The 22852-nt window shown below is 43.8% G+C and overlaps 2 protein-coding genes across 2 annotated transcripts in view; both read left to right on the top strand.

Moving 5' to 3' along the window:
* The window catches only part of DARS1 (aspartyl-tRNA synthetase 1), a 36139-nt gene extending 30479 nt beyond the window's left edge, over nt 1-5660 (top strand). Inside the window, exons 11-16 of the mRNA XM_050340443.1 lie at nt 333-479; nt 1463-1505; nt 2169-2249; nt 2934-3045; nt 3437-3508; nt 5024-5660. Coding sequence (XP_050196400.1) covers nt 333-479; nt 1463-1505; nt 2169-2249; nt 2934-3045; nt 3437-3508; nt 5024-5115 — 547 coding nt within the window. The 3' untranslated portion in view covers nt 5116-5660. The remainder of the gene's footprint in view (nt 1-332; nt 480-1462; nt 1506-2168; nt 2250-2933; nt 3046-3436; nt 3509-5023) is intronic.
* A 4211-nt stretch (nt 5661-9871) lies between these two features.
* On the top strand, nt 9872-22211 carry MCM6 (minichromosome maintenance complex component 6). The gene is made up of 17 exons (XM_050340432.1): nt 9872-10014; nt 10907-11053; nt 11605-11715; nt 12211-12460; nt 12801-12966; nt 13053-13198; nt 14031-14181; nt 14530-14671; nt 15029-15170; nt 15295-15402; nt 16006-16161; nt 17217-17345; nt 18204-18365; nt 19405-19540; nt 19808-19975; nt 20516-20655; nt 21286-22211. The coding sequence occupies exons 1-17, from the start codon at nt 9902-9904 to the stop codon at nt 21397-21399; spliced, it is 2481 nt and encodes an 826-aa protein (XP_050196389.1). The 5' UTR covers nt 9872-9901; the 3' UTR covers nt 21400-22211.
* The last annotated feature ends 641 nt before the right edge of the window (nt 22212-22852 follow it).

The following is a 22852-nucleotide window of genomic DNA, read 5'->3' as shown; positions in this document are numbered from 1 at the left end:
AAAGAAGAACCCTGGTAAATATTACAATACACAGAGGGGTGATTTCTCAATGTCTTTCCTGTGAAAATTTGACCTAGTCAATTATTTCTTACAAAAGGATTCAAAAAGAACTAATAGTGAAATAGTAACATGTATATGTGTGAAGTAGGTGCATTAACCTTGCTGAAACGTTTCATTAGGGTTGTACAGAATTTCTCCAGAAGTGGCTTTAATCCAGTTTTTATGCTGCAAGAGGGACCTCTTGTGGCAAAGTGTATCGTCATTGCAACATCTGATCAGCTGCAAGTTCTTGATTGTTCTGTGTTTGGCTTCTCTTGTTTCCTCACGTACAGATTCCAAACTGAAATCCAGACAGTGGGCAAACAGTTCCCATGTGAGCCATTCAAGTTCTTGGAGCCCACTCTGAGGCTGGAATACCGGGAAGGGGTGGCCATGCTGCGGGAGGCTGGAGTTGAGATGGGGGACGAGGAGGATCTCAGGTACTTTGGCAAATGGGAAAGTGGCAGTGAAGTGTCACTTTTGTCCTGTGCCCCTGACAGCCCCCAAGAAGGAAGCACAGCTTTTAGAGGGATAAACAGTTCTTAGATCCAGGTCTCTTGACAAGTAAATGAGTGGATGTGAAAATAGTCCTTTCTTTTGGCACACACTGTAGGTACAAACTCTGAAATCTGAAAGAAAATAACTTACAACATAAAGTGAGAGCAACTTGAACCTTGTAAGGATAAGAAGTGTTTGTTTGTCTGTCAGTTGGAGCCCTTCATGTCAACTGTCACATGTGTTTGAATAGGATTAAACAAAAATATTCTTCAGTCTCAAGGTCTTTCATTTAAGGAACATCTTTCCATTTCTTCCTTCCACCTCTCAGGAAAGTCATTAAGCAATTTTGATGCACTCCCATTGATTTACTCAAGGATGGTTTAATTAACTGATTATGTGTAAACTTTTCTAAATACACTTAATGAATTAAAACATTTCTCTTCTTTCCCATAATATATCTGGTACCATTAGGATAGTGTGTCATTTTACAGTTAAAACTCTCTGTGCATCCAAGAAAGCTTCAGTCATACGAATTTGATAGAGTAAAATAATTTCCTCAGCAACTGCTCATGGTGTTTCTCACTTGTTTTGTTGTACACAAGATTTATGGCAATAGGAAATAGAAAACACAGTTATCCAATAATCAGAATATGGTGAGTAGCAAGTAGTTCTATTAAGAGCAAGGATATCTTTAGGTATCAGTTAGTTTAAGGGATTTTTAGGACCAATACAAAATATTTAGAAACAAATAAATATACTTTATTTCTGCAATTTCTGTCTGCACAACCCAGAACATTCAGAAAGAAGTAGTAGATTTTCTAAGGGTCAGGGTGCAGCAGATCTGTAGCTTGAGATCTTTTGGGCTTTATGAAGTGTGTAACCAGTACATGTTTAAATCAGTTTTAATGGTGATGATCTTTTTCAGCACTCCAAATGAAAAGCTCCTGGGACGCCTGGTAAAGGAAAAGGTAACAATTGCTTCAGAATAAAGAAATTTGTTGTTGAATCTCAAACCTGATGCCATGGAATCATTGGGTTGGTATAAATGCCTGCATGTAAAACAACTTTTCACACACTGGTGGACAGTAGAGTATCTCAGAATGTGCAGAAGTTGTGAAGAGTTTGTGATTACCATTTTTAATTGTCTGACTGCATCCCCATTTTGGTGCTGTGTATTTAATCTACTCTCAGTTTTGCCTTTATCGTTATTAAACTGTTTCACAACATTTTCAGTCTTTTATATTTACTTCTATCATATTATACTGAGTACACCAAACAGGATAGTCTGTTCCAAAACCCATTCTTATAATTGAAAAAAAAAAAAAACCAAACCAGATTCTGACTAAATCTATAGGAAAAGATGAGATCTTTGGGGAAAAAAAGTACCTGTTACTACAGCAACACATTTTATTGCTAAACATTTGTAAGTTTACACTAGAAGTAGTATTGGAAAATTGAGACATAATACACCACTTTTATTGATAACTTATTTTTTAAGACAATATTGTGGGAAGTTATTGAGAGATTTGTTTGAATTTTGTTTCAAAGTTTCACTGCTTGTGTCTTCCTCTTGTAATTTGTTCTTTATGCAACTTCCTCTTGTTTAACTGCTTTAAATCACCTTCTTTCAGTACGACACAGACTTCTACATTCTGGACAAATACCCTCTGGCTGTGAGGCCTTTTTATACAATGCCAGATCCAGCCAACCCTGTAAGTGAAATTCCTTGTTGGTGTCAGTGTGTTTTCTTCTTTTCAGTTTAACTTATGCTGTGTAAGGATAACCTGCCAATAAAGTATGTTTATATGACCACAGAATCATAGAATGGTTTGGGTTGGAAGGGACCTTAAAGATGAGCTGGTTCCAGCCCCACTATGATCTGCTGTTACAGTTAACATTCTGGTGACAAGATCAGGTCAGTGTTACATGACCTGTGAAATGTTTCCAGTTGCTCTGCACTGGTGAAAACATACCAGAAAGATTGGGAGAGCTTTAGGAAAAGATGTCCATGGTCAAACACTGCTGCCATCACTGAAAAGTGACAAAAGCATTCTTTCAGGGCAGCAAACTTTAACATAAAAGATGAGGTTTTTTTTTTTTACATTTCCACAGTTTATTCCCAAATCCAGGATAAATATGTTCAGAGCAGCTTTTGCTGGGATAACTACATGCAAGTGTAATGGTTTTCCAAAGGGCATGTGGATGAACTTCAGTTTATTAAATCAGCTCCAGTGGATTGAGAAGGAGCCCAAGGAGTGTAATTCCTGGGCAGGCCCCTAATATATTGTGCTCTTACTGCACAGCTTTGGATATCACAGGTGAAGATAGGAGAGGTGCATCTTTGCAACCTGTGGAGTCTCTGTGGGTAGGAAATGAACTCATCTTTGTTTTTCCAGAAAAGCTCCAACTCTTATGATATGTTCATGAGAGGGGAGGAGATCCTGTCTGGAGCTCAGAGAATTCACGACCCTCAGCTGCTGACAGAGAGAGCCAAACATCATGGCATTGGTAAGAAGCCCATTTAACAGAATATAAGCCATGATTGGATTTGTGTCCTCTAGAGGAAGAATTTGGGACGGAATTTCTTACATGGCCATAGTGGTAAACTCACAGTACTACTTCATTCTTAATCCATCTAATTCTGTTTAACCATCCAGAGTGGTGATATTAAGAAATTAGTTTGTTTCCCAGCAACTCCTTGTTGAAAAGTTATAAACAAAATTGTAAACCAAATCTGTTACAGTCGTAATTTCTAGATAGTCCTGGATAATTTATACATTCAAGGAGGAAAAACCTCACTGTTCATAAAATTTTTGCTGTGTTTGCAGTCCTGTAGCCACTTGTGTGTCTGGCTTGGGGTTCATTAAGCAGGTGAGAAACAGATATTTTTCCTTTCTAGATTTGGAGAAGATAAAGGCTTACATTGATTCCTTCCGGTTTGGTGCCCCTCCACACGCAGGGGGTGGAATAGGTGAGTGTCTGTATTTTAGTGTGGTTCTGTGTTAGCTTAACTTACACTGCTCAGTCTCAGGCAGAGTCCAGTATAAAATTCATAACAGTAGCCTTGTTAGGTAAATTTGTGGAGCTGTTCATCCTGGAGAATTTAAGGAGAGAAGCTAAAATACAGGGATCATCATAAAATAAACAGGCAGAGTATTAATGGCACAGTCTGGCAATTAAAAAGGAGGTGATCAGAAGAAAAAGTGCCAATTCATTACCCAGGCACATCACTTTCAAATTTGACCAGTGAGGGAAATTTAAGGAAGCAAGAACATCCTGTATTATTATGGATTTATCAGAGCCACCACCATTCCAGCAGCCACAGGTCTGTGCATGTGGTGAAGCTGTTCTGCAGTGAGGGGAAAGAAGTGATTTGACTGAGTGTCACTGATCAGCTTGGTGCTTGTTGTTTTAGCAAAGGTGTTGAGAGGCTTTGTGTCATTGGTGTGTTTTGTATATAAAAATGAAAAGAAGATAGGTTTCAGGCATCTTATTGACAACAGCTGACAGTTTTGCACATTGCTTTCATAGGCAGGATGAAATCTGTTCCTGGATATGGAAACAGGACATTTTGTAGGTCCTGACCAATAAACCCGTAATTTCTTTGATTCAATCTTTCTGCACTTGCCTTCTGACATACTTACAAATTGTGTCAATGGTCGTGCAGTCCTTGTAAGCAGAGGAGATGCAGCATTTGCTGATGATCCAAAATATTTTAGGCCGGTCAGAACTGACAGCAAGGAAGCTGAAGCTACATCTTTTCTGCAGAGTAAATGTTCCTGATGGCACATCCCAGAGGTCAGGCCAAATAACAACCAAACAGGAGATGCTGTGGGAAATAACACTGGGTTCAGGCTGTTCCACGTGGAAATCTTCATATAGGAAGGCAGTGTGTGGAAAAAGTAGGGTGCATGAGGGTTTCACCTCAGCACGGCTGGGGTGCTTACACAGCCCCATGGATTAGGAAGTGGTTCCACAACAACCAGTGAAATACTTACTACCAAAAAGATATCATCAGATACTTACACAGGTGCGTGGTGTGAATCTAAATTTCTGTACTGCTGAGGATTTGGGATGAAATTCCCCAGGTGTAGGTTTTCACTGGGGCTGCTCAGGCACTTGGTGTCCCTTACTCTGCAGCTGTTAAGACTGGTTTGGACTGTACTTGTGTTACTGTATCCAGGATACAGACCCACCTCTGCTCCCAATTTTCTACACCTTTCTTGAAGTCCTGAAGTGATTCAGAGCAGGCTTGAGTCTCCAGTGCCATTGCTTGTCAGAACCTGTTCCAAAAGGTGTCTGTGCCGTGGCAGAAGGCACTGCTGTAAAATCCCTCATTTTTGGTTTAGCTCCTTCCTGCAGTTCCACGCTGATGTGAACACCTCACTCTCCGCTGGGTGAGGCTGGTGGGAAGTACCTGTATCTTCTTAAAAGAGTTTTGAACACCGGACTGACTGCACTGCTGGGTTGTTTTCACCTGTTTTAGGGCTGGAAAGAGTGACCATGTTGTTCCTGGGGCTGCACAACGTCCGTCAGACCTCCATGTTCCCACGGGACCCCAAGAGACTGACACCCTGACAGGAGCTGCTGCTCAGCGTGGGAGAAGATTTGCCCTGCAGACAGATCTGATTGCAAGCATATCCCCTGCTCCTCATCAACCTGTACTGATTTGAGCATTATGATGTGCAATTAAAAACAAATTCTCCTTTATAAAGTGCCACATTTTTTTTATCCATAGTTGTTTATTTAAAGGAAAATATTTTAACAGATCAGGACTCTTTGTATTGGCAACTGTGCACAGTTTTTAATGGAAATGTGATACTTTGAGTTAGTATTCTGGTGTCACATTAAATTGTATCATTTTTCTAAACATTTTAATAAATTATGCAATAACCATTTTGCATTTTTAACTCATGTCAGCAAGATTGAGTATTCTGAAGTACGGGCTCAAAGATAAAGAGACTGGATTCTTGCAGTTTAACAATCAGGAGGAGACCAGCCAACTGTTAACTTACAGGAGTGTCAGGTAGGAAGCAGGTGAGAAGAACATTCTTAACAAGAAGCCTTCGTTTGAATTGTGAAAATAGGTTGAAATAAATCTCTCAAAGTAAATTAGATGCAAATCTGTCTTTCTGGTTTTTGCTTTGTATCCCCTCAAGATAATAATGAATCAGTAAGGTTTGTTTGGGTTTTTTTAATGATATAATAACTGTCTAAAGTTGTAATTTTTTTTTCTTTTTATCTTCCCCCTCTTTTTTTTTGAAAGTTGTCTACAAGCTGTGGACTTTTTCTTTATTTTATGTAACTGTTTGAGAAGGGATAGAAATTTACACATGCTCCCAGAATACACAAGGGATATATAACATTCTCAGAAAATAAATGGACAGTGAATTTGAGAGCAGGTCATGTGTTTTCCTGCCTGACCCAGCCTCTGGAATAACAAACAAAACCAGTCACCAAGGATTCCATGCATCTTATTACCAGGGAAAAAACAAGGAAATTATGTAAGTCAGCCTATTTCAGGTTTGTTGGGTTTTTTTATTTTATTTTATTTATAAATGCTGTCCACAGCCCAACTGTTGTACATTTAGAGAAATTGGGTGTTTCTCTAAGAGTGCTTCTGAAATTCTTTCTAGACATCCTTTTTCTCAAACAAATCACTTACTTGAACCTCCTCAGTTTGCAGCAATGCCCAAAGCTGCTTCTGCTCGTCCTCCTCCTCCCAGCCCAGAGGATGTGCCCTGCATTTGGAGAGGAACCACTGCATTGGGAACTGCATCTGAGAGTTGTTTTTCAAATTTAAAACACTTCTGTAAGTGTTGATGCCAAAGAGCAAGGGATTAAATTCCTTACTCGGGCACTGCAGTAGAGTTATCTAATATTCCTATGTATTTGTAGTTCCTGACTTAATTTTTGTTTAACATTTTCCTGATGGAGCTTTCAGTGGGAGGTACGGTTTAGACTGTCTGTGGTGGTGTTGCTACCTTGATTTTTAAATGTCAGAGAAGTCACATCTTGGCTGTGCTACAGAAAGGTCAGTGAGGCTGTGTATAAATTGTGTAGAGTTTCACAAAAGGGCAAACCAGCTTTTGCACCTGCCATTGAACGAGACTTAATTTTAATGTCTTGTGACAAGAGTTCTCCATTAGAAAACAATCAGACTAAAGGTCAGCCAGGTAAAGTACTGCAAATGTAGGAGTTAAACTTTGTTTAGAAGTCACACAATTCAAGGAATAACACTTTGCAGCTTTGCTTATGAGTCTGTTGTAATTAATTTAGTGTGGAATCTTCCCCAGTTATTAACTTGAAAATCTTACAGTGTACCCAGTTGTACTTTGCAAAGCTGAGTGGGTTATAAACACAGCTCATCATCACAGACTTATTACTGATGAATCCAAGTTTCAAAACAGTTGTTTATTCAGCTAAGCCAACTGGAATGAATTTAATTTAATTACTTCTGTTCATACAGAACTGGTAATATATTCCACTTCAGAAGCACATCCTTCTAATCAGGAGCAAAATTACTGACTTAAATTGGCTGCCAACAAAAAAAGCATTCTGAGGACTGTTTCTTGCTCTAGATCTGGCAGCAAATTTTGTGCATACATTCCTGTAACTACTGTGCTCATCCCAGTTCTGTGAAGAGTCATTCAGGCTCCTGCTGTAGTTTGATTTATTCACAGGAGCTGCACAAGAACAAGAGTTGGGATGGAGGCCCCGATTTCTTTGTATGCAGAATCTTTTCATGCAGTCTCTCTTAGCTAACAGAAAATAATTATGATCATAAATCAAAGTGCTTTGTCCTGAGTGTTGTGTTAGTAGGATACTTTAGTGAGAGCTGCACTCTCACTTTAGTGGGAGTCTTAAAACTTTGTTTGAAACCTTGCAAATTGAAATTTTGGAACTTTATGTTGCTTGGATAGCTAGCAACTCTGAAAAAGTAAAACCTGTGTTGTCCTTCATTTCCAGTAATTTGCAGGAAGTTCAGCAGTTTATGTGGAGTCCCCATTGCTGCTGCCTCTCCACCAGGTAAAATGGGGTTTGTTGTATTTTCTTTTGGGATATACAGAAGGTAATTACAACAGTGCATTTTCCAAACTAAGGAGCTATAAAGAACTTTGGTAAGGAATAGCCAGGGAGTCATCTGCTCAAAACAAACACAAAGCTTCAGTTGGCCTCAGAAGTTTTTAACTACACCATTTTCCTGTGAAAACCCATCTGTGTTCTCTGAGCTGTCTGAATCTGCCCAGCAGGAAGGGGGGCTCAGGCTGTTGTTTTGGCAGCCGAGTGCAGGACTGGCTCCCTGTGGCTGCCCACACCTGCTGGGGTAACCCTGGTGGGCAGCTCAGCACCACACAGCTGCCTGCTCCTGCCCAGAGGGACAGGGGCAGAGGAAAAGCAGGAAAACGTTGTGCTTCCAGGCTGTGCTGGCAGTTCCAGGTGTATTGGACACCACTCCATGTGAAAACAAACTGTGGCCTGCACTCTGCTGCCAGTGGGGTGGAGGAGAACACATTGGCAGTGCCCGTTGTGGAACACCACGTGGCTGCCCGGGGCTCCAGTTCACACTGGGCTTCCAGCATGTCCCATATGGTGGAATGATTTGGCCCAGGCCACAGGAGTGCTGTTACCCTCCATCCCATACCCCATGCATGTTCTGCTGGGCAAAGAGCCTGGAAAAATGAGACTGTGGAAAAACAGTGTCTTTTCTAGACAGACATCTCTAGAGTACACAGTTTGCCCAAGCAGACTTTAATTATTTACTGTTTCTTCTTTGGATATTCTACTTATCTCCATAGGTGGCTGTAGATTTTTTTTATTATTATTTTGGTAGAGAAAAATGATGAAAAAACCAGTAGAAATTACCTGAGATTAATTATTCTTTTAAAATAAGCCTCTCAACCAACTTGTGCACATTAGTATGATTTCATAAAACGTGGCATTTATTCACTGCAAGTGTTTTAAAAGTTACCAGGTTAGTTCTGCTAGTTTCTTATTTTCTTTACCATTGTGCAGTTCAGTCTCTGCTCCCTGTATGGCAAGTGCACTGTAAGGAACTAACACTGCTGCAGGGCTGCTGCTGCTGGCACTTCTTAAAGGGCTTCAGAACTGAGAAGGAGCCCTTAGCTGCCTTAATTACAGCAAAATTCCCACTTTAGGCAGAGATTAATGACTTTGCAGGTGGCAGAGCAGTTCTAAGCAGTTTTTCCTGGATGTTGAAGCGGTTCCTGCTGGCAGGCACCGTGTGCCAGCAGCTGCCAGTCGGGAATGGCTGTCAGCCATGGCACCGCTTGGCACATGTTACCTCCAACCATCCTGTGTTGCCAGCAAGGAGCCAAGTGACCAGACTGCAGCCTGCCCCTCACCTGGCTTAATTTACACCCTTTTCGCCTGGCTTAGTCCTTCAGCAGCCGGAGCTGCAGCCTGCACAGGGGATGTTGGTGAGCAGCTGCCCCAGTGCTTCCTGCAGGCACCAAGGGGATTCCCTGGATCTGGGCTTCCTCAGCAGTGCCCTGGGACTACCGGAGGAGTTTTATCTCCAGTTACTGTAGCTGATTTCTTCTCTGGGAAACTGATTGCCTTGTGGAGGCTTCACAGGAGCGGAAGACCGTGCTGGAGCCGCCCACAGCTGACACCTCCATGCCTGTGGTTCTGGGGTCCCCAACATAAGAAAGATGTGGAATTGCTGGAGCAAGTCCAGAGGAGGGCCATGAAGTTGTTAAGAGGACTACGGAGACAGGCTGAGAGAGCTGGTGCTGTTCAGCCTGGGGAAGAGAAGATTGTGTGGAGACATCACAGCACCTTCCAGTATTTGAAGGGGGCCTAGTGAGAGGACAAGGAGTAACAGGTACCAACCGAAAGAGGGGAAAATTTAGGTTAGATATTGTGAAGAAATTCTTTACTATGAGGGTGGTGAGGCCCTGGCACAGGTTACCGAGGGAGGTTGTGGTATCCAAGCCAGGCTGGATAAGGTTTGAGTAACCTGGTCTAGTGGGAGGTGTTCCTGCCCAGGGCCGGGAGGGTTGGGTCTAGATGGGCTTTAAGGTCCGTTCCAAGCCCCTAATGCTCAGTAGCTTTGTGTTTCTACGGGAGGCGTTGCTTTGGCACCGCTGTGAGCCCTGGGCAGCCCCCATTCCCTGTGCCAGCCCAGCAGCGGGCGGGGATGGGGTCGCTGTGCCCTGAGCTCCCGGGCCGCCCCCTCCCGGTCCCGCCCTCGGCCTTTGGCGCGAAAACGGCCGCTGGGGGCGGGGCCTCGAGGGACGGCGGTCGCCGATTGGGCGGCGCGGCGGGCGCGCGGCCCACGTGGTGCGCGGCGTGGCGGGAACCGGGCCGGGCAGGGACAGTGTCGGTGTCGGCAGCCGGGATGGACCTGGCGGTGGCGGCGGCCGGGGCCGGGGGAGCGGCGCAGCAGCACCAGCAGCTCCGCGATGAGGTGGCCGAGAAGTGCCAGAAGTTGTTCCTGGACTTCCTAGAGGAGTGAGTGCCGGGGCTGGGCCTGGCGGAGGGGGGCAGGGCGAGCGGCGGGCCGCGGGCACCTCACGGAAGGGCCGCCATTTAGTGAGATCCTGCCGGGGCCTGGCGCCCCCGCCCCTCGGCCTTCGGTCGGAAAAGCTCTCCTGTGGTCTGAGGAACGGCTCTGCCGGGAGGAGTCTGCTCTGCCAGGGGTATAGGAAGGGAGCAGTGTGCTTCTGCGGTTGGCAAAATACTTCTCAGAGAGCTCTCGCGGAGAGTTTCTGTTTCGCGGGGACGTTGCCCAGAGAAGTTGTGGCTGCCGCATCCCTGGAAGTGTCCAAAGCCGGGCTGGGAGCAACCAGGTCTAGTGAAAGGTGTTCCTGCCCATGGCAGGGTTTTGGAACGAGGTGGTGTTTGAGGTCACTTCCAACCCAAACCATTCTATAATTCTGTGATATTTTTTTTGGTGCATTTGGTCCCTTTTAACAAAGTTTTATGGAAGCCGTGTTGAAAACCGCTTCCACGGCTTGGCTGTTACACATCTTACTCGCTGCGTTTTGACTCCCGAGGGGCCCGTCCGTGTCAAATAAGGATACCGTTATAATCACCCTGAGGAAACAAAACCCTGTTTGCCTGGTGTCGAGTCACTGACAAATATGAAATAAAATAAAACTCAGTGTGCACTCGGAACAACACTCCTGCTATATGAGATTCAAACCCGGTTCGTCTGTGCTGGGGTATTGATAGAACAGATGCAGAAGGGGGTGGGAGAAGAAATATTGTTGGAAAAGGGCTTTGCAAGGGACTGTGGGATGCCTTAGTATGAGCGATGCTTTCCTTTACCTTCCCCCTGAATTCAAAGGATTCAGTTGCTGCCTGGTGCTGACTGTGAGACGTTTTCCTGAATGCCTCTCAGGTTCCAGAACAGCGATGGGGAGGTGAAGTACCTGCGTGATGCTGAAGAGCTGATCCGGCCGGAGCGGAACACGCTGATCGTCAGCTTTGCGGATCTGGAGCAGTTCAACCAGCAGCTCTCCACCACTATCCAGGAGGAATTTTACAGGTAAAGTGCAGAGGTCCTTTTTGAGGTAAAGCTGAACCCTGCTGCAGTCTCAGGCCCATAATGCCTCGCTCGTTATGTAAGCAGTGCAAGGTTTATCCTTCTGCATCCTGAAAACGCCTAAATTGAAATTTTTTTTTTTTTTTTTACTGGTTCAAAACGTTTCTCAGTGGATTCCTCTCTGGAAACCACAAGCTAACCAGGAAATGACATTCTGGTGAAGAAGCAGGTGGTCAGTATGGGAATACAGAATAAACTAAAATTTCATGCTCTGAAAATATTTTATTGAGGCAGTTGCTTGTTTTGAAGATCAGCTTCTTAATGTAAGGATAGAAGTGTCATAAAATGAGATTTAAAGAAGTCTATTATGAAGCCATAATGCAAATGACATTATTATGCAGTAATCTCATATTTAGCGTATTTAGATTCAGGTTTTTGTCTTACATAACATTAAAAGCCAGAACCTGGTAATCTGATACAGCCTTTGCTGTAGTCTGAAACAGGGAAGGCTTTAATAGCTTCTCTAAAATTTGAACTGCTTTTCCATGTTTCAGGGTTTATCCTTACCTCTGTCGAGCAACAAAGACCTTTGCCAGAGACCATGGGAATGTTCCTTCAAACAAGGACTTCTATGTTGCATTCCAAGACCTGCCTACCCGACACAAGTAAGAGGATTAATAATTCCAGGAACTTGTGCTTTTTTACTACTGGGGAAAAACGTATCAAAGCACACTGAAAATGTTTTGATTGTATAGTGTGAAATGAGCAGTTGACCAGAACAGTTGTGAAAAGTTTCCGGACCTTGTGCAGGATATTTTTTGAAACAGTTTTTCATTTGAGAACCACAGTCAGATACTTATGTTCGTTATATTCCACAAATATGGAGCTTTTCTAATTTAAATAATGTAACTTCTCTAATTAAAAAATTATTTAGTGTGTGTTGCTTTTGAAGTACCAGTAGTTTTGCATTGGTTTGACCATTAGTATTAATCTAAAAATTTATGTAAAAATGAGAATATATTTTAGTAACTTTGTTTCCTTTGTCTGTTACTGCAGTTCTTTAGTCACAGGCTGAGTGAAACCATGGTGTATCTTAGTATCTTGGGACCTAGAATTGTCAGCTCAGCAATTTAATCCCTGTGAGTTTCTGTTTTGCCCAGAATTCGGGAGATGACCTCGGCGAAGATCGGGTCCCTGATGCGCATCAGTGGGCAGGTGGTTCGGACCCACCCCGTGCACCCGGAGCTGGTGAGCGGGACCTTCCTGTGCCTCGACTGCCAGACAGTCATCAAAGACGTGGAGCAGCAGTTCAAATACACACAGCCCAACATCTGCAGGAACCCAGTCTGTGCCAACAGGAGGAGATTCCTGCTGGACACGAACAAATCAAGATTTGTTGATTTCCAAAAGGTACGGGGGTGAGGTTGGAGTTGATGACTAACGGTGGTGTACCTGTGGTAGTTGGAAGGTGTTGTTTGTTCAGTGTAGTTGTTCTATACCAGTATAAAAGGAGGTGCAATAGTATCTGCAATGCTTTTTCTTCCACGTTGATATTTACTCTTAAGTGTCTCCAAGACTCCTCAGGTGCTGATTAGTGAAGGGGTTCTTTGGTTGTCTTACTGCAAGAGGAACTTCATGGTTGACGTGGATGGCAGCAGTTGGATGCTACTTACTATTTATTAGCACGGCTTTTGAAGCGGTTTGAGCTGTGGTGACATTTGCTGAGTGTTTATCCCCCCTCGGTGCCCAGGTCCGCATCCAGGAGACGCAGGGGGAGCTGCCGCGGGGCAGCATTCCCCGGAGCGTGGAGGTGATCCTGCGCGCCGAGGCCGTGGAGTCCGCCCAGGCGGGGGACAAGTGCGACTTCACCGGCTCGCTCATCGTCGTGCCTGACGTGTCCCAGCTCTCCACTCCAGGTTTGTCGCTGCTGCTCAGGACCTCGGTGACGTGTCCTTCCTGCTTGTCCCGGTCCCTGCTGTCCTGACCGGCGCTCTCCCAGCAGGGCTGCGCGCCGAGACCGGCTCCCGGCTGACGGGGACGGAGGGGTATGAAACCGAGGGGATCCGAGGGCTGCGCGCCCTGGGCGTCCGGGAGCTCTCCTACAAGCTGGTCTTTCTGGCCTGTTATGTTGCACCAACAAATCCACGGGTGAGTCTGGAAAGAGAAGAGATTTTAAGGTGTTCCTGATTGCTGCTCTCTGTGGTTTTCCCTCGAATCAGGGAGCAGGAATGGGTAAAGTTATAAATATGTGTGTGTGCCACCCTGCTGTGTGCATTGGACTGTCTGTAAGTTCTGATTGAATTTGTATAGTAAGGTTCTCATCTTTAGATGTAATTATCTATCAGTGTTATCAGTTTATTCTAATGAACTGACTGGCCCACATATTTCCATTCAGGTTTCATCCTTTTTTGCAGCATTTCCTTTTCTTCCAGGAAATCCTATTGCTTCTTGTTCCCTCTGGTTTATCACATGGTATCTTGGGTTGTTACTGTAACATAATGAGCAATACTGACTGTGTCTGGGTTTTGGCATGTTGTGGTACTGTAATCTATCACTCTGTTAGGAGTTTCACTGTCACACAGGATAAAAATACCATCTATTATTTTCTGGGAGTAGAAGTTTCTGACCCCATTTCAGAGTAACAAAAGGCCTTGTTAAGTTCCAGTTAATGAAGAATGCTTACAAGGGCAAATTTACCCAAAGGAAGCCGTACTGGTTTACTCCTTTACAATCTCTATATAAACATCTCACTTGGAGTTTTTCTCACTGACTGAAGTTACACCATTGACTTTACCTGTTAGGAAATTGTCTGTGGGGTTTTAAAGGTATAAGGTGATGAGCCTACTTAGCCTGAGGACAGCTTTTCTGAATATGTTCCTCCCATGCTGCTTACAGTGAGTTTTTGTAACCTGTCTGCAGTGCTCACATTCATTAGTGACCGTGTTATAACTTCTATAATTGTTTTATTTCCTTTGTTTAGTTTGGTGGAAAAGAGCTCAGAGATGAAGAACAGACTGCAGAGAGCATTAAAAACCAGATGTCTGTGAAAGAGTGGGAAAAGGTTTTTGAGATGAGCCAAGATAAGAACCTTTACCATAACCTGTGCACCAGCCTCTTCCCCACTATCCATGGTAAGAACCCAGCTGAAGATTTCACTTGTGTAAATGTTAATTCCTTTTGCTCTCTGTGTGGTGCCATTCTGGGGAAGGTTGAAAGCCCTGTTCCAAGTGCCACAAACTCTGCCCTCCGGCACTGGTTGTGCTGGAAAAGGAGAATCTATTTCATGAGTACTTGCTGTGTGTAATCATTAAGGCCTGCAAGACTAGTGAAATGGGTTGGGTTTGCTATTGGGTGTTCTGCTACTGAGCCTTACAACTGACAGTTGGATCTATTTTAAATAATTTTATTATTATTATTTTTAAATAGGAAGAATGTGGTGTCTTTCTTGGATTTTTAGTTGAGTGTCTTTTCTGTGGCAGGTAATGACGAAGTGAAACGTGGGGTCCTGCTGATGCTTTTTGGAGGAGTTCCTAAAACCACTTCAGAGGGCACTTCACTGCGTGGGGACATCAATGTTTGTGTCGTTGGTGATCCGAGTACAGCCAAGAGCCAGTTTCTAAAGTAAGCATCTCATTAATTCAGTATTTAAATATTGTCCGGGGTGACTGGAGCTACAATTGTGTCCCGTGCCTTTTTCTGTGTTAAACAGAGGAAAGGGAAGTAAAATATTTAAAAATATTTTCCAGGGATTGTTTAGATGTGGTTGGAGTATTTGAACAGGGCTGGAGCAAACTCACCAGGCCCCCGTGGTATTAAAGAATGGATTGAGACCTTTTTTGTTCGTTACTTACCAAAGTATGAATTTCCAAATATTTTCAAAAAGACGTTGAATATTAAAAATACAAATTTATTGAACTTTTTGAAAAACTCAGAGATAAGTGAAATACTGGGGGGGGGTGTTACTCCTTCTTCCCACAGGCACGTGGATGAGTTCAGTCCCCGTGCCGTTTACACCAGTGGCAAAGCCTCCAGCGCCGCGGGTCTGACGGCGGCCGTTGTGAAGGATGAGGAGTCCCACGAGTTTGTCATCGAAGCTGGAGCCCTGATGCTGGCAGATAACGTGAGTTCCTGCACCCCCAGAATGCTTTTCATTAACGAAGAGCCCCCGGTTGTGTTGGTGGTGCTCTTTTTCCCAACAGTGATTGAATGTGGGTCACCTACTATTTTCCACTTCCCTGCTGCAGGGGGTTTGTTGCATTGATGAGTTCGACAAGATGGATGTGCGGGATCAGGTGGCCATCCATGAGGCCATGGAGCAGCAGACGATATCCATCACCAAAGCAGGAGTGAAGGTAGCTTGCACTGGTCCTCTGTGTAGCCTGTAGGATCACCTGACTGTTTGTTCCGTGTGCTGAACTATCACCTGGCAGATTTTGGCACCAGCTCTGCAGCTGCCTCCCTGTGGCAGCACAGAGATCACTCGCTGCAGGGTTCTTGTGCCACCTACCCAAAACAGATCCGAAATGTAACTGAAAGGAAAAACCATAGCAGTGGACAGGAAACAGAAAAAGGGAAAATTCTAACCTTGAAGTAGCCCCAAAAACGTTGTAGACTTGTGTGTGTCTGTAGAAGTAAAGTGTGTGTTTGCACTGCTGAAGATGGGGTGTGGTGAAAAGCAGTTTTAAGGGCTTGTTCCAGTGTTGTTAGCAGAAGTGTGACAATGTTACAATATTGATTCTTCAAACTGTGTCTTCAGGCAGAGACCTGGTGAGAAAGGGCTGGTTAAAAGAGTTTGGCTGCTTTTGAGGAGTGATTGTTACAATACCTCCATTGAGGTATTATCTATCTATTGTATCTAACAGATGTTATGCTGACCCATTTGGATTGCAACGAGTTGGTTTAGGAAGTGATCACAGATACCATTCTCTCTTCAATTTATTCCTCCCCATTTCCAGGCCACCCTGAACGCCAGGACCTCCATTTTGGCTGCAGCAAACCCGGTTGGTGGGCGCTACGACAGATCCAAGTCCCTGAAACAGAATATAAACCTCTCGGCTCCCATCATGTCTCGCTTTGATCTCTTCTTCATCCTTGTCGATGAATGTAATGAGGTAACTTTAAGAAATTGTAGATGAAATTGTGTCAGGAAATATCTCCTGGAGGTCTCTGGTCTGACCTCACGCTCCCACAGATTACTGGGAACAGGTTGCTGAGACCTTGACCAGGTGAGTTTTGAGCATTTCCAAGGATGGAGATTGTGCAGTCTCTCTTAGGCCCCTACTGCAATGCTTGGCAGCTCTCACATGTTCAAAAAATAGTAATAACTAATCAGAATTTCTCGTGGTTCAGTTTGTATTGGTTGCCTCTCTTCTATGAGTTATTTGGCTCCATCACCTCTATACTGGCCAGTGAGGCAGTGGCTTTCTTTCAAGCTGAACAGACCCAGCTCTTCTGGCCTCTCCCACATCGTGTCCTCCTGCCCTCTGACCATCTTGGTGACCCTCTGCAGTTTTAGGTGGAGCAGATCTCCTAAGAACATCTTGCTTCTGCTTCTGTGCTCTGTGTGTGCAGCTGAAAGCTGGCAGCACCAGTGTGGACATGCTCTGCTGAACACAAGGACGCTGCCTTTTCACCCTGTCGTGGTTTGACCTGCGAACTTCACCACCATTACTCATTTTTACAAATGGCTGGTGGCTAAGGCTGAGGCTGCTGCCACCTGTCTTTGTGGCATTTGCCTTGGGAACATGGGAGATCCAGAGATTGATGCTGGTTCAGTGCCGCTCTCGCCACTGCTCTGCTCAGGGTGATTATCTAATTGGGAAGGGACTGGTGAGAGAGGCAGAGCAGGCTGAAAAGGAAGAAAGCAGTTCCCACGCTGCAAAGGGCTGCTTTCTGCCTGTTCTGTGCCTGACTTGTAAGCCAGGAGAGTTCCAAGAGGTTGTAAATCCTAAAACTGCCTTTTATCCCCTCTCTGCTGCGTTTCCTTGTATTAAATAACTCCAGGGCTTTCTCCTGGACCTTCTGGCAGAGAGTTTGGCTTCTGGAAAGACTAGCTCTGCCATGAGGATTACAAGGGAGGGAGGGGGGTGGGAAGGAAGAATATAAGTGTTGTTTTGCTGTTTGGCTGATGCTGTGAGAGTGATCTGACAGAGCCCCCCTATCCCAGGTTACGGATTACGCCATCGCCAGGCGCATCGTGGACCTGCATTCCAGAGTGGAAGAGTCTGTGGATCGTGTCTATTCCTTGGATGACATCAGGAGGTATCTGCTGTTTGCCAGGCAGTTCAAACCAAAGGTAATTCTGCTTTTCCTGTGTAAGTTGCTCTGTCTAAGGAGGTCCAAGGGAACAGTCACTCTGCAGTGTGCTCGTTTCCAGCAAACACAAGGACACTTAGTGTGGTGTTCTCTCAAGGAAATAACTATAAACTCACTACCTGGAAACAGAGTGTATTTTGGAGCCATGTACTCTTTTGAGCTCCAGAAAACCATCCAGTTCAGCTGAGACTGTGTAATCACTAGTCTTAAGTGCTTTGGTGGCTGCTTTTAACCTCTGTCTAGAATGAGGGCTCTTTTTATAGCTTCTTTGTACCTCAAGGGCATGGGTTGTTCAGTATGGCTGAAGCAGAGGTTTTTGTATTTTACTGACTTACTGCTTGATCAGCTTGTTTGCCTTTATTTTAAAAGGGTATTATTCCTTGGTATTTCTTTCCTTGCTTTTTGGTTAAATACAAAACCTGGGAAAGTGCCCTAAGTACAAATATTTTGGTAGTAGCAGCTTGGATGGGCTGTGTGTCAGACTTTTCAGAAGTCTGTAAACAGAGAACAATCTGGTATGGACAGACATGAACTGTGCCCAGAAGCAAGTCAGCGGAATGGAAAACCAGAAATTATCAACAAATCTGCTGCAAAATGATTAATGCAGCCACGTACTTATTGTACTATCATTATCCTTGGTGAATGTAATCATTATTCCAGTTTAATTTTAACATAATATGGTTGTTCTGTCTATGCATGGTATGTGTATAGCGTAGAGTATTTCAGAGTAAAGCAGCAGCAAGTACAGGAAGGTCTGGGAATTGCCAATCTAATGCAAGAAGAATAAACTTTTAATAACCTGAACATGCTAAATGTCACGCTGCTTGATGTCCCAAAGATATCCAAGGAATCTGAGGACTTCATAGTGGAGCAGTACAAGCGGCTGCGGCAACGCGACGGCGCCGGGGTGACCAAGTCGTCGTGGAGGATCACGGTGCGGCAGCTGGAGAGCATGATCCGCCTGTCCGAGGCCATGGCCCGCATGCACTGCTGTGACGAGGTACCAGGGCCTGGGGGCACTCCACAGGAGTGCGTGGAAGCTCTGGCTCTGCTCTTTGAGATTGGGCAGAGTCCCGTGGGTGAGCAGCAGAGCTCGGGTCATGTTTATGGTTGTGGTGACAGTCAGTGTGAAGTTGTGTGCCAGAAGCACTGGGCTTTAAGGTGTGTCTTTGATGCAAACTGAGAACACGCATGTTTTTGCATTACAGCTGTGTCAGCGCTCTCAGCCTGTTATCTGTCAAATCATAGCAAAGGGGAAGAAAAATCATCCACTACTACCAGTCATTACTGTTGGTAGTGTCTTCCTGATATTTCATAGTTTGTAATCTCTCAGCTCTCTTCCATCTGCAATCTAAAAAGACAAAGTTCATCAAAGTATCTGAACCTCCCTGAGAGTCCCATGTATGTGATCTGAGCTCCTCCTGACATCAACCAGTGCTGCAATGCCTGTTGTGCTGTTAGCTGTGTGACTGCTGCCCATCCCAGTCCCTGCTTTAAAACCCAGCAGGCCTTTTGAAATGTTGATGAGGGGTTGTGTGGCACATGCAGTGATGGAACCTTGCTCACTGGCTGTGTAAGAAGGACACCCATTGGGTTCCTTTAGATTAAATTCAGCTCATAAAGGAACAGATAGCTTTTAGCTTATGGCTCAGCTAGTGAGGATTTTTCCAGTTTTTGCTTTTCAGTTCTGGAGGAGAGTCTCATTAGGCCCATTTCTTTCATGTTTCTTGCTCCACTGATCTTTCTTCCGACTGTTCTTGGCTCAAATAAATTTTTTATCGACTCCACATGATCACTAAATCCTGAAAGATTAATCAGGCAGCTTTTTCCCTCCATAACCTTGTGTGACCTCAGCGTACTTTGTAGTGGGATATAATTTAACTTGCAGAGTCTTTACTGCCGAGGATTAATCAGGTGAGATGAGTAGAAAAGCCCTGTGTCAGAGTCAGAGATGAGTTTCTAGAGCTGTTGAGAAACCAGGAGAGCCTGATTAATACATATTAATCAATTTAATGCACATGTTTTCAAATCTTCCTCAGGTTCACCCAAAACACGTGAAGGAAGCGTTCAGGCTTTTAAATAAGTCCATCATTAGAGTTGAGACTCCTGATGTCAATTTAGACCAAGATGATGAGCAGCAAATGGAGGATCAAGAGGACCGAGATGGAGTCAATGGTATATTATTTAAAGAGAGTTTTTTCAAAGGGGAAAGTCCTTCCAGCCTTTACAGCTTGCCTTTTTGAGCACATGCTTCTCTTCTGTCTCTCACCTGTTCCTCATCTAATGAAGTCTAGAAATGTGGACTCCTGTTCTTAACTCTCTTGCTCCTTCAGCCTTCCTCACCACCTCAGCTGGTTGGTCAGTGCAGCATTTTTCAGTGGCTCAGAGTATTAAATAGGCAAGAGATGTTTCAGCTTTAAACCTGGGCATGTGTCCAAACAGGTGAGGCAGAGGCTCCAGCTGGGGTCAATGGCCTTGTGAATGGGCTCAATGGCCATCCTGAGGATGGGAACAAGGATGCTGCACCCAAAGCTTCTCTTAGACTGGGCTTCTCCGAGTACAGACGGATTTCCAACCTGCTGGTGCTGCACCTCAGGAAAGCAGAGGAAGGTAAGGATTTGTTTGTTAAAGTGACAGCAGGCCCTGAGCTCGGGGAGTGATTGTCACTGCATCTCATGCTGTTGCACGGGGGATTTTCACTCCTGTTGAGCCAACAAACGTGTCAGCTCTGGTGTGGAACCTGTGCTCGTGTGAGAGAATGACATCTGGTGATACAAATATGATTTCTTGGAGGTTTTACCTCTGTTATTTTAGTCATTTGTCTAAACCCATCGAGTTGAGAAGCGTGTCAACAGAGCAGACCCAGAAAAGGACGGGCAGCTGAAGGCTGGTGTGGTTTGGAAGCCACTTGGGTGCACAGAACTGAAAGCTTCAATTCCCAGTCTAATTATGGCCTATTAAACCATGATTCAACAGCCTCCTGTGCAAAACATGGTGCTTTAAGGATCAGAATAAAGTCTGGTGATGCTTAAACATGTTAAAGCCTGTTTCTCTGTTAGCATTTTAAATGGTAACATATAAATCCTTTTCTCCTGTGGTTTAAATGGTATCTTCCTGCTGCTGAGTTCATGCAGATTATTTTCTTTGCAGAAGAGGACGATTTGTCATTAAAGAAAAGCGAACTTATTAACTGGTATCTAAAGGAAATTGAATCTGAAATTGATTCTGAAGAAGAACTAATAAATAAAAAGAAGATCATAGAGAGAGTCATTCACCGACTCACCCATTATGTGAGTACAGAGATGTGGGGGCAGTGAGAAGGGCTTTCACTTACACAGGGCAGTGTTTCATGTTCAACAGAATACATTCCTAATGGGAGAAACCTGCTCTGTGCTTCCATGTTACACCCTGATGCAGTATAAATGCCTTCTTTGCATAACATCTGTTGCAATAATTATAGAAAAAACACTGAAATAAGTTAGACATGTGTGTAGTTAAAAGTCCAAAGTGCCATATTATGTCACTAGAGAAGTGTGATATTTTTCTATGTTTCTATAGTGTTAGCTATGCATTAGGATTCAGAAGTACAAGTAACACTTCCTTCAACGGGTAGCCTTAAGTCACGGGGGTAGTGGAGTATTTTGGAGGAAAAAGTATGAAAATATAAACTGCTTTTCACTTTTAAAGGTGCAAACCCACTAGATTGGAAAGCACTAGGCTAAAATGTTCCCAGCAAGCACACAACATGAGATTTCAACATAAAAGAGATTTCCACTGCAGGTAATTGTTAGAGGGAGTTCAAAACAAAAGGGTTAAGCAGTTAATAAGAGGTGCTACCAGGATAAAAAAAGAGATGCCTTTCAAAAAGTGCAGACAAACCTCTCTGCCCTTGGTTTAACACAAGTCTTTGTGTGTTGCAGGACCACATTCTGATAGAGCTGTCCCAGTCTGGACTGAGAGGATCCAGAGAAGAGGAGACTTTTGATGAAGATCCATTCCTGGTTGTCAACCCCAACTATCTGCTGGAAGACTGAGGGCTGGGAGCTGAGTGCTTACAAGCTGGAAAAGGCATTCTTTTCTTGCAGGGGTTGCTGTACAGCTGACTCCCTAAATTCCCATGGATGTGCCAGTGTGTGGTCAGTAATATGGGATTGCTCATTCACACTGAGAATACATGGAAAGTTGTTAAATTTATATATTAGTTTCATTATTAATTCTGACTTTCAGTGCCGTCTTCTGGATGCAGAAGAGAATCACCCATGGCTTTTTTTATCATCAGACTATTTTAGGTGCTTATGTTTTAAATGAGAGGAATTGTTCTGTGTCACTTAGTAGACTTTTTATGGTATATGTTTTTATTGTTCTTCTTATTAACATGAATAAAAGCTCATTAAGTGCCTGGGGGTGGATTGCTGTTACTCACGTGTGGGATTGCTGTTTTTCCATGCCTGTGCTTTGAGGCTGAAAAAGGAGTGATCTAAATGTTTAGTGTCCTAAGAAAGATTAAATTTCCTGGATGACAGATGCTGCTTTTTTAGGAAGATTTTTTTTTAACTTCCAGTAATGGATAGTGAGAAACTGATTGCTCCTCTTCCTTTTTAGCTGGACTAAAGATGTGCATGTTCCTGTTGCATATGTAAAGTGGAAAATTGAAAATAGCCAAGCCCAATGCAAGGTTTTAAGTCAGGAGGGCAGAAACCCCCATCTTGAATGTCTTGGCCTGTAAGTTGAAAACTACCACCATTTGTGAGGGATTTTTAAGACTGTCTTTGTAAACCTGGTTTTAGATGTTTTTATAAGAAAGCTTCACTTAAATTTCTGCTGTTCTCATTTTTTTACTGTAAACTATGGGATTATTAAATAATCTATTAAGAATTAAAAATACCTGAATATTTGTCTTGTCAGCTTGATACCAGCAGCTAAGAAAATTTGTAATAGCATGAGAAAACACCAAAGCTATATATTTTATTTAGAAATAGTGGGAAATAACTGTCTCAGGTTCACAAGTGGAGGTGGTTTGTAAGGTGTTTTCCCTGTTAGACTCTCCCAGCTCTGGGGAGATATTCCTTGGTCTAAACTAAGCATGTCACTAAAGATAGCAGTTATAGTTAAGGGTGGGAGAGTTTCATAAATCTTTGTCACCAACAACAGCACTGCCACATCACCAGGCCCCAACTGCAACTGCAGGTTTCTTTCATAAACCACCTTTAGGCAAATGCTCCATTTCATTAAGCATTGCCACCCACCTGCAACAACAGTTCCATGTCATTCTGTATTGTCCCTTTACTTTCAGAATAAGTACTTGGTTACGTGTTTCCCTCTCCCCTCCTTCAGCCTTTGTTTGATAATAAATATTCTTCACGTAGGAGAAAGCATTTTTTTTCTGCTTCTCTTTCCCCAGTTCTGTAGCCTGGGTGGAGAGTTCTCTCTCTGAGTTCTGAAAAATAAGCACCAGGTGGTGCTGTAAAGTTGCTGTTCAAACTCGTT

Source organism: Myiozetetes cayanensis, unplaced genomic scaffold (genome assembly GCF_022539395.1).
Source record: "Myiozetetes cayanensis isolate MyiCay16 unplaced genomic scaffold, myiCay2020 scf9, whole genome shotgun sequence".
In the NCBI taxonomy this organism is placed as follows: domain Eukaryota; kingdom Metazoa; phylum Chordata; class Aves; order Passeriformes; family Tyrannidae; genus Myiozetetes; species Myiozetetes cayanensis.
The sequence above is the reverse complement of the archived record's forward strand: the minus strand, read 5'-3'. Positions and strand labels throughout refer to the sequence as shown.

Bases quoted from the DNA above. Each gene is read 5' to 3' on its own strand.
- MCM6 (XM_050340432.1), top strand. From the start codon at position 9,902: ATGGACCTGGCGGTGGCGGCGGCCGGGGCCGGGGGAGCGGCGCAGCAG. The intron at 16,162-17,216 runs GTAACTTTAAGA...CCCCTATCCCAG, and splicing joins TTGTCGATGAATGTAATGAG to GTTACGGATTACGCCATCGC. The intron at 17,346-18,203 runs GTAATTCTGCTT...GATGTCCCAAAG, and splicing joins CCAGGCAGTTCAAACCAAAG to ATATCCAAGGAATCTGAGGA.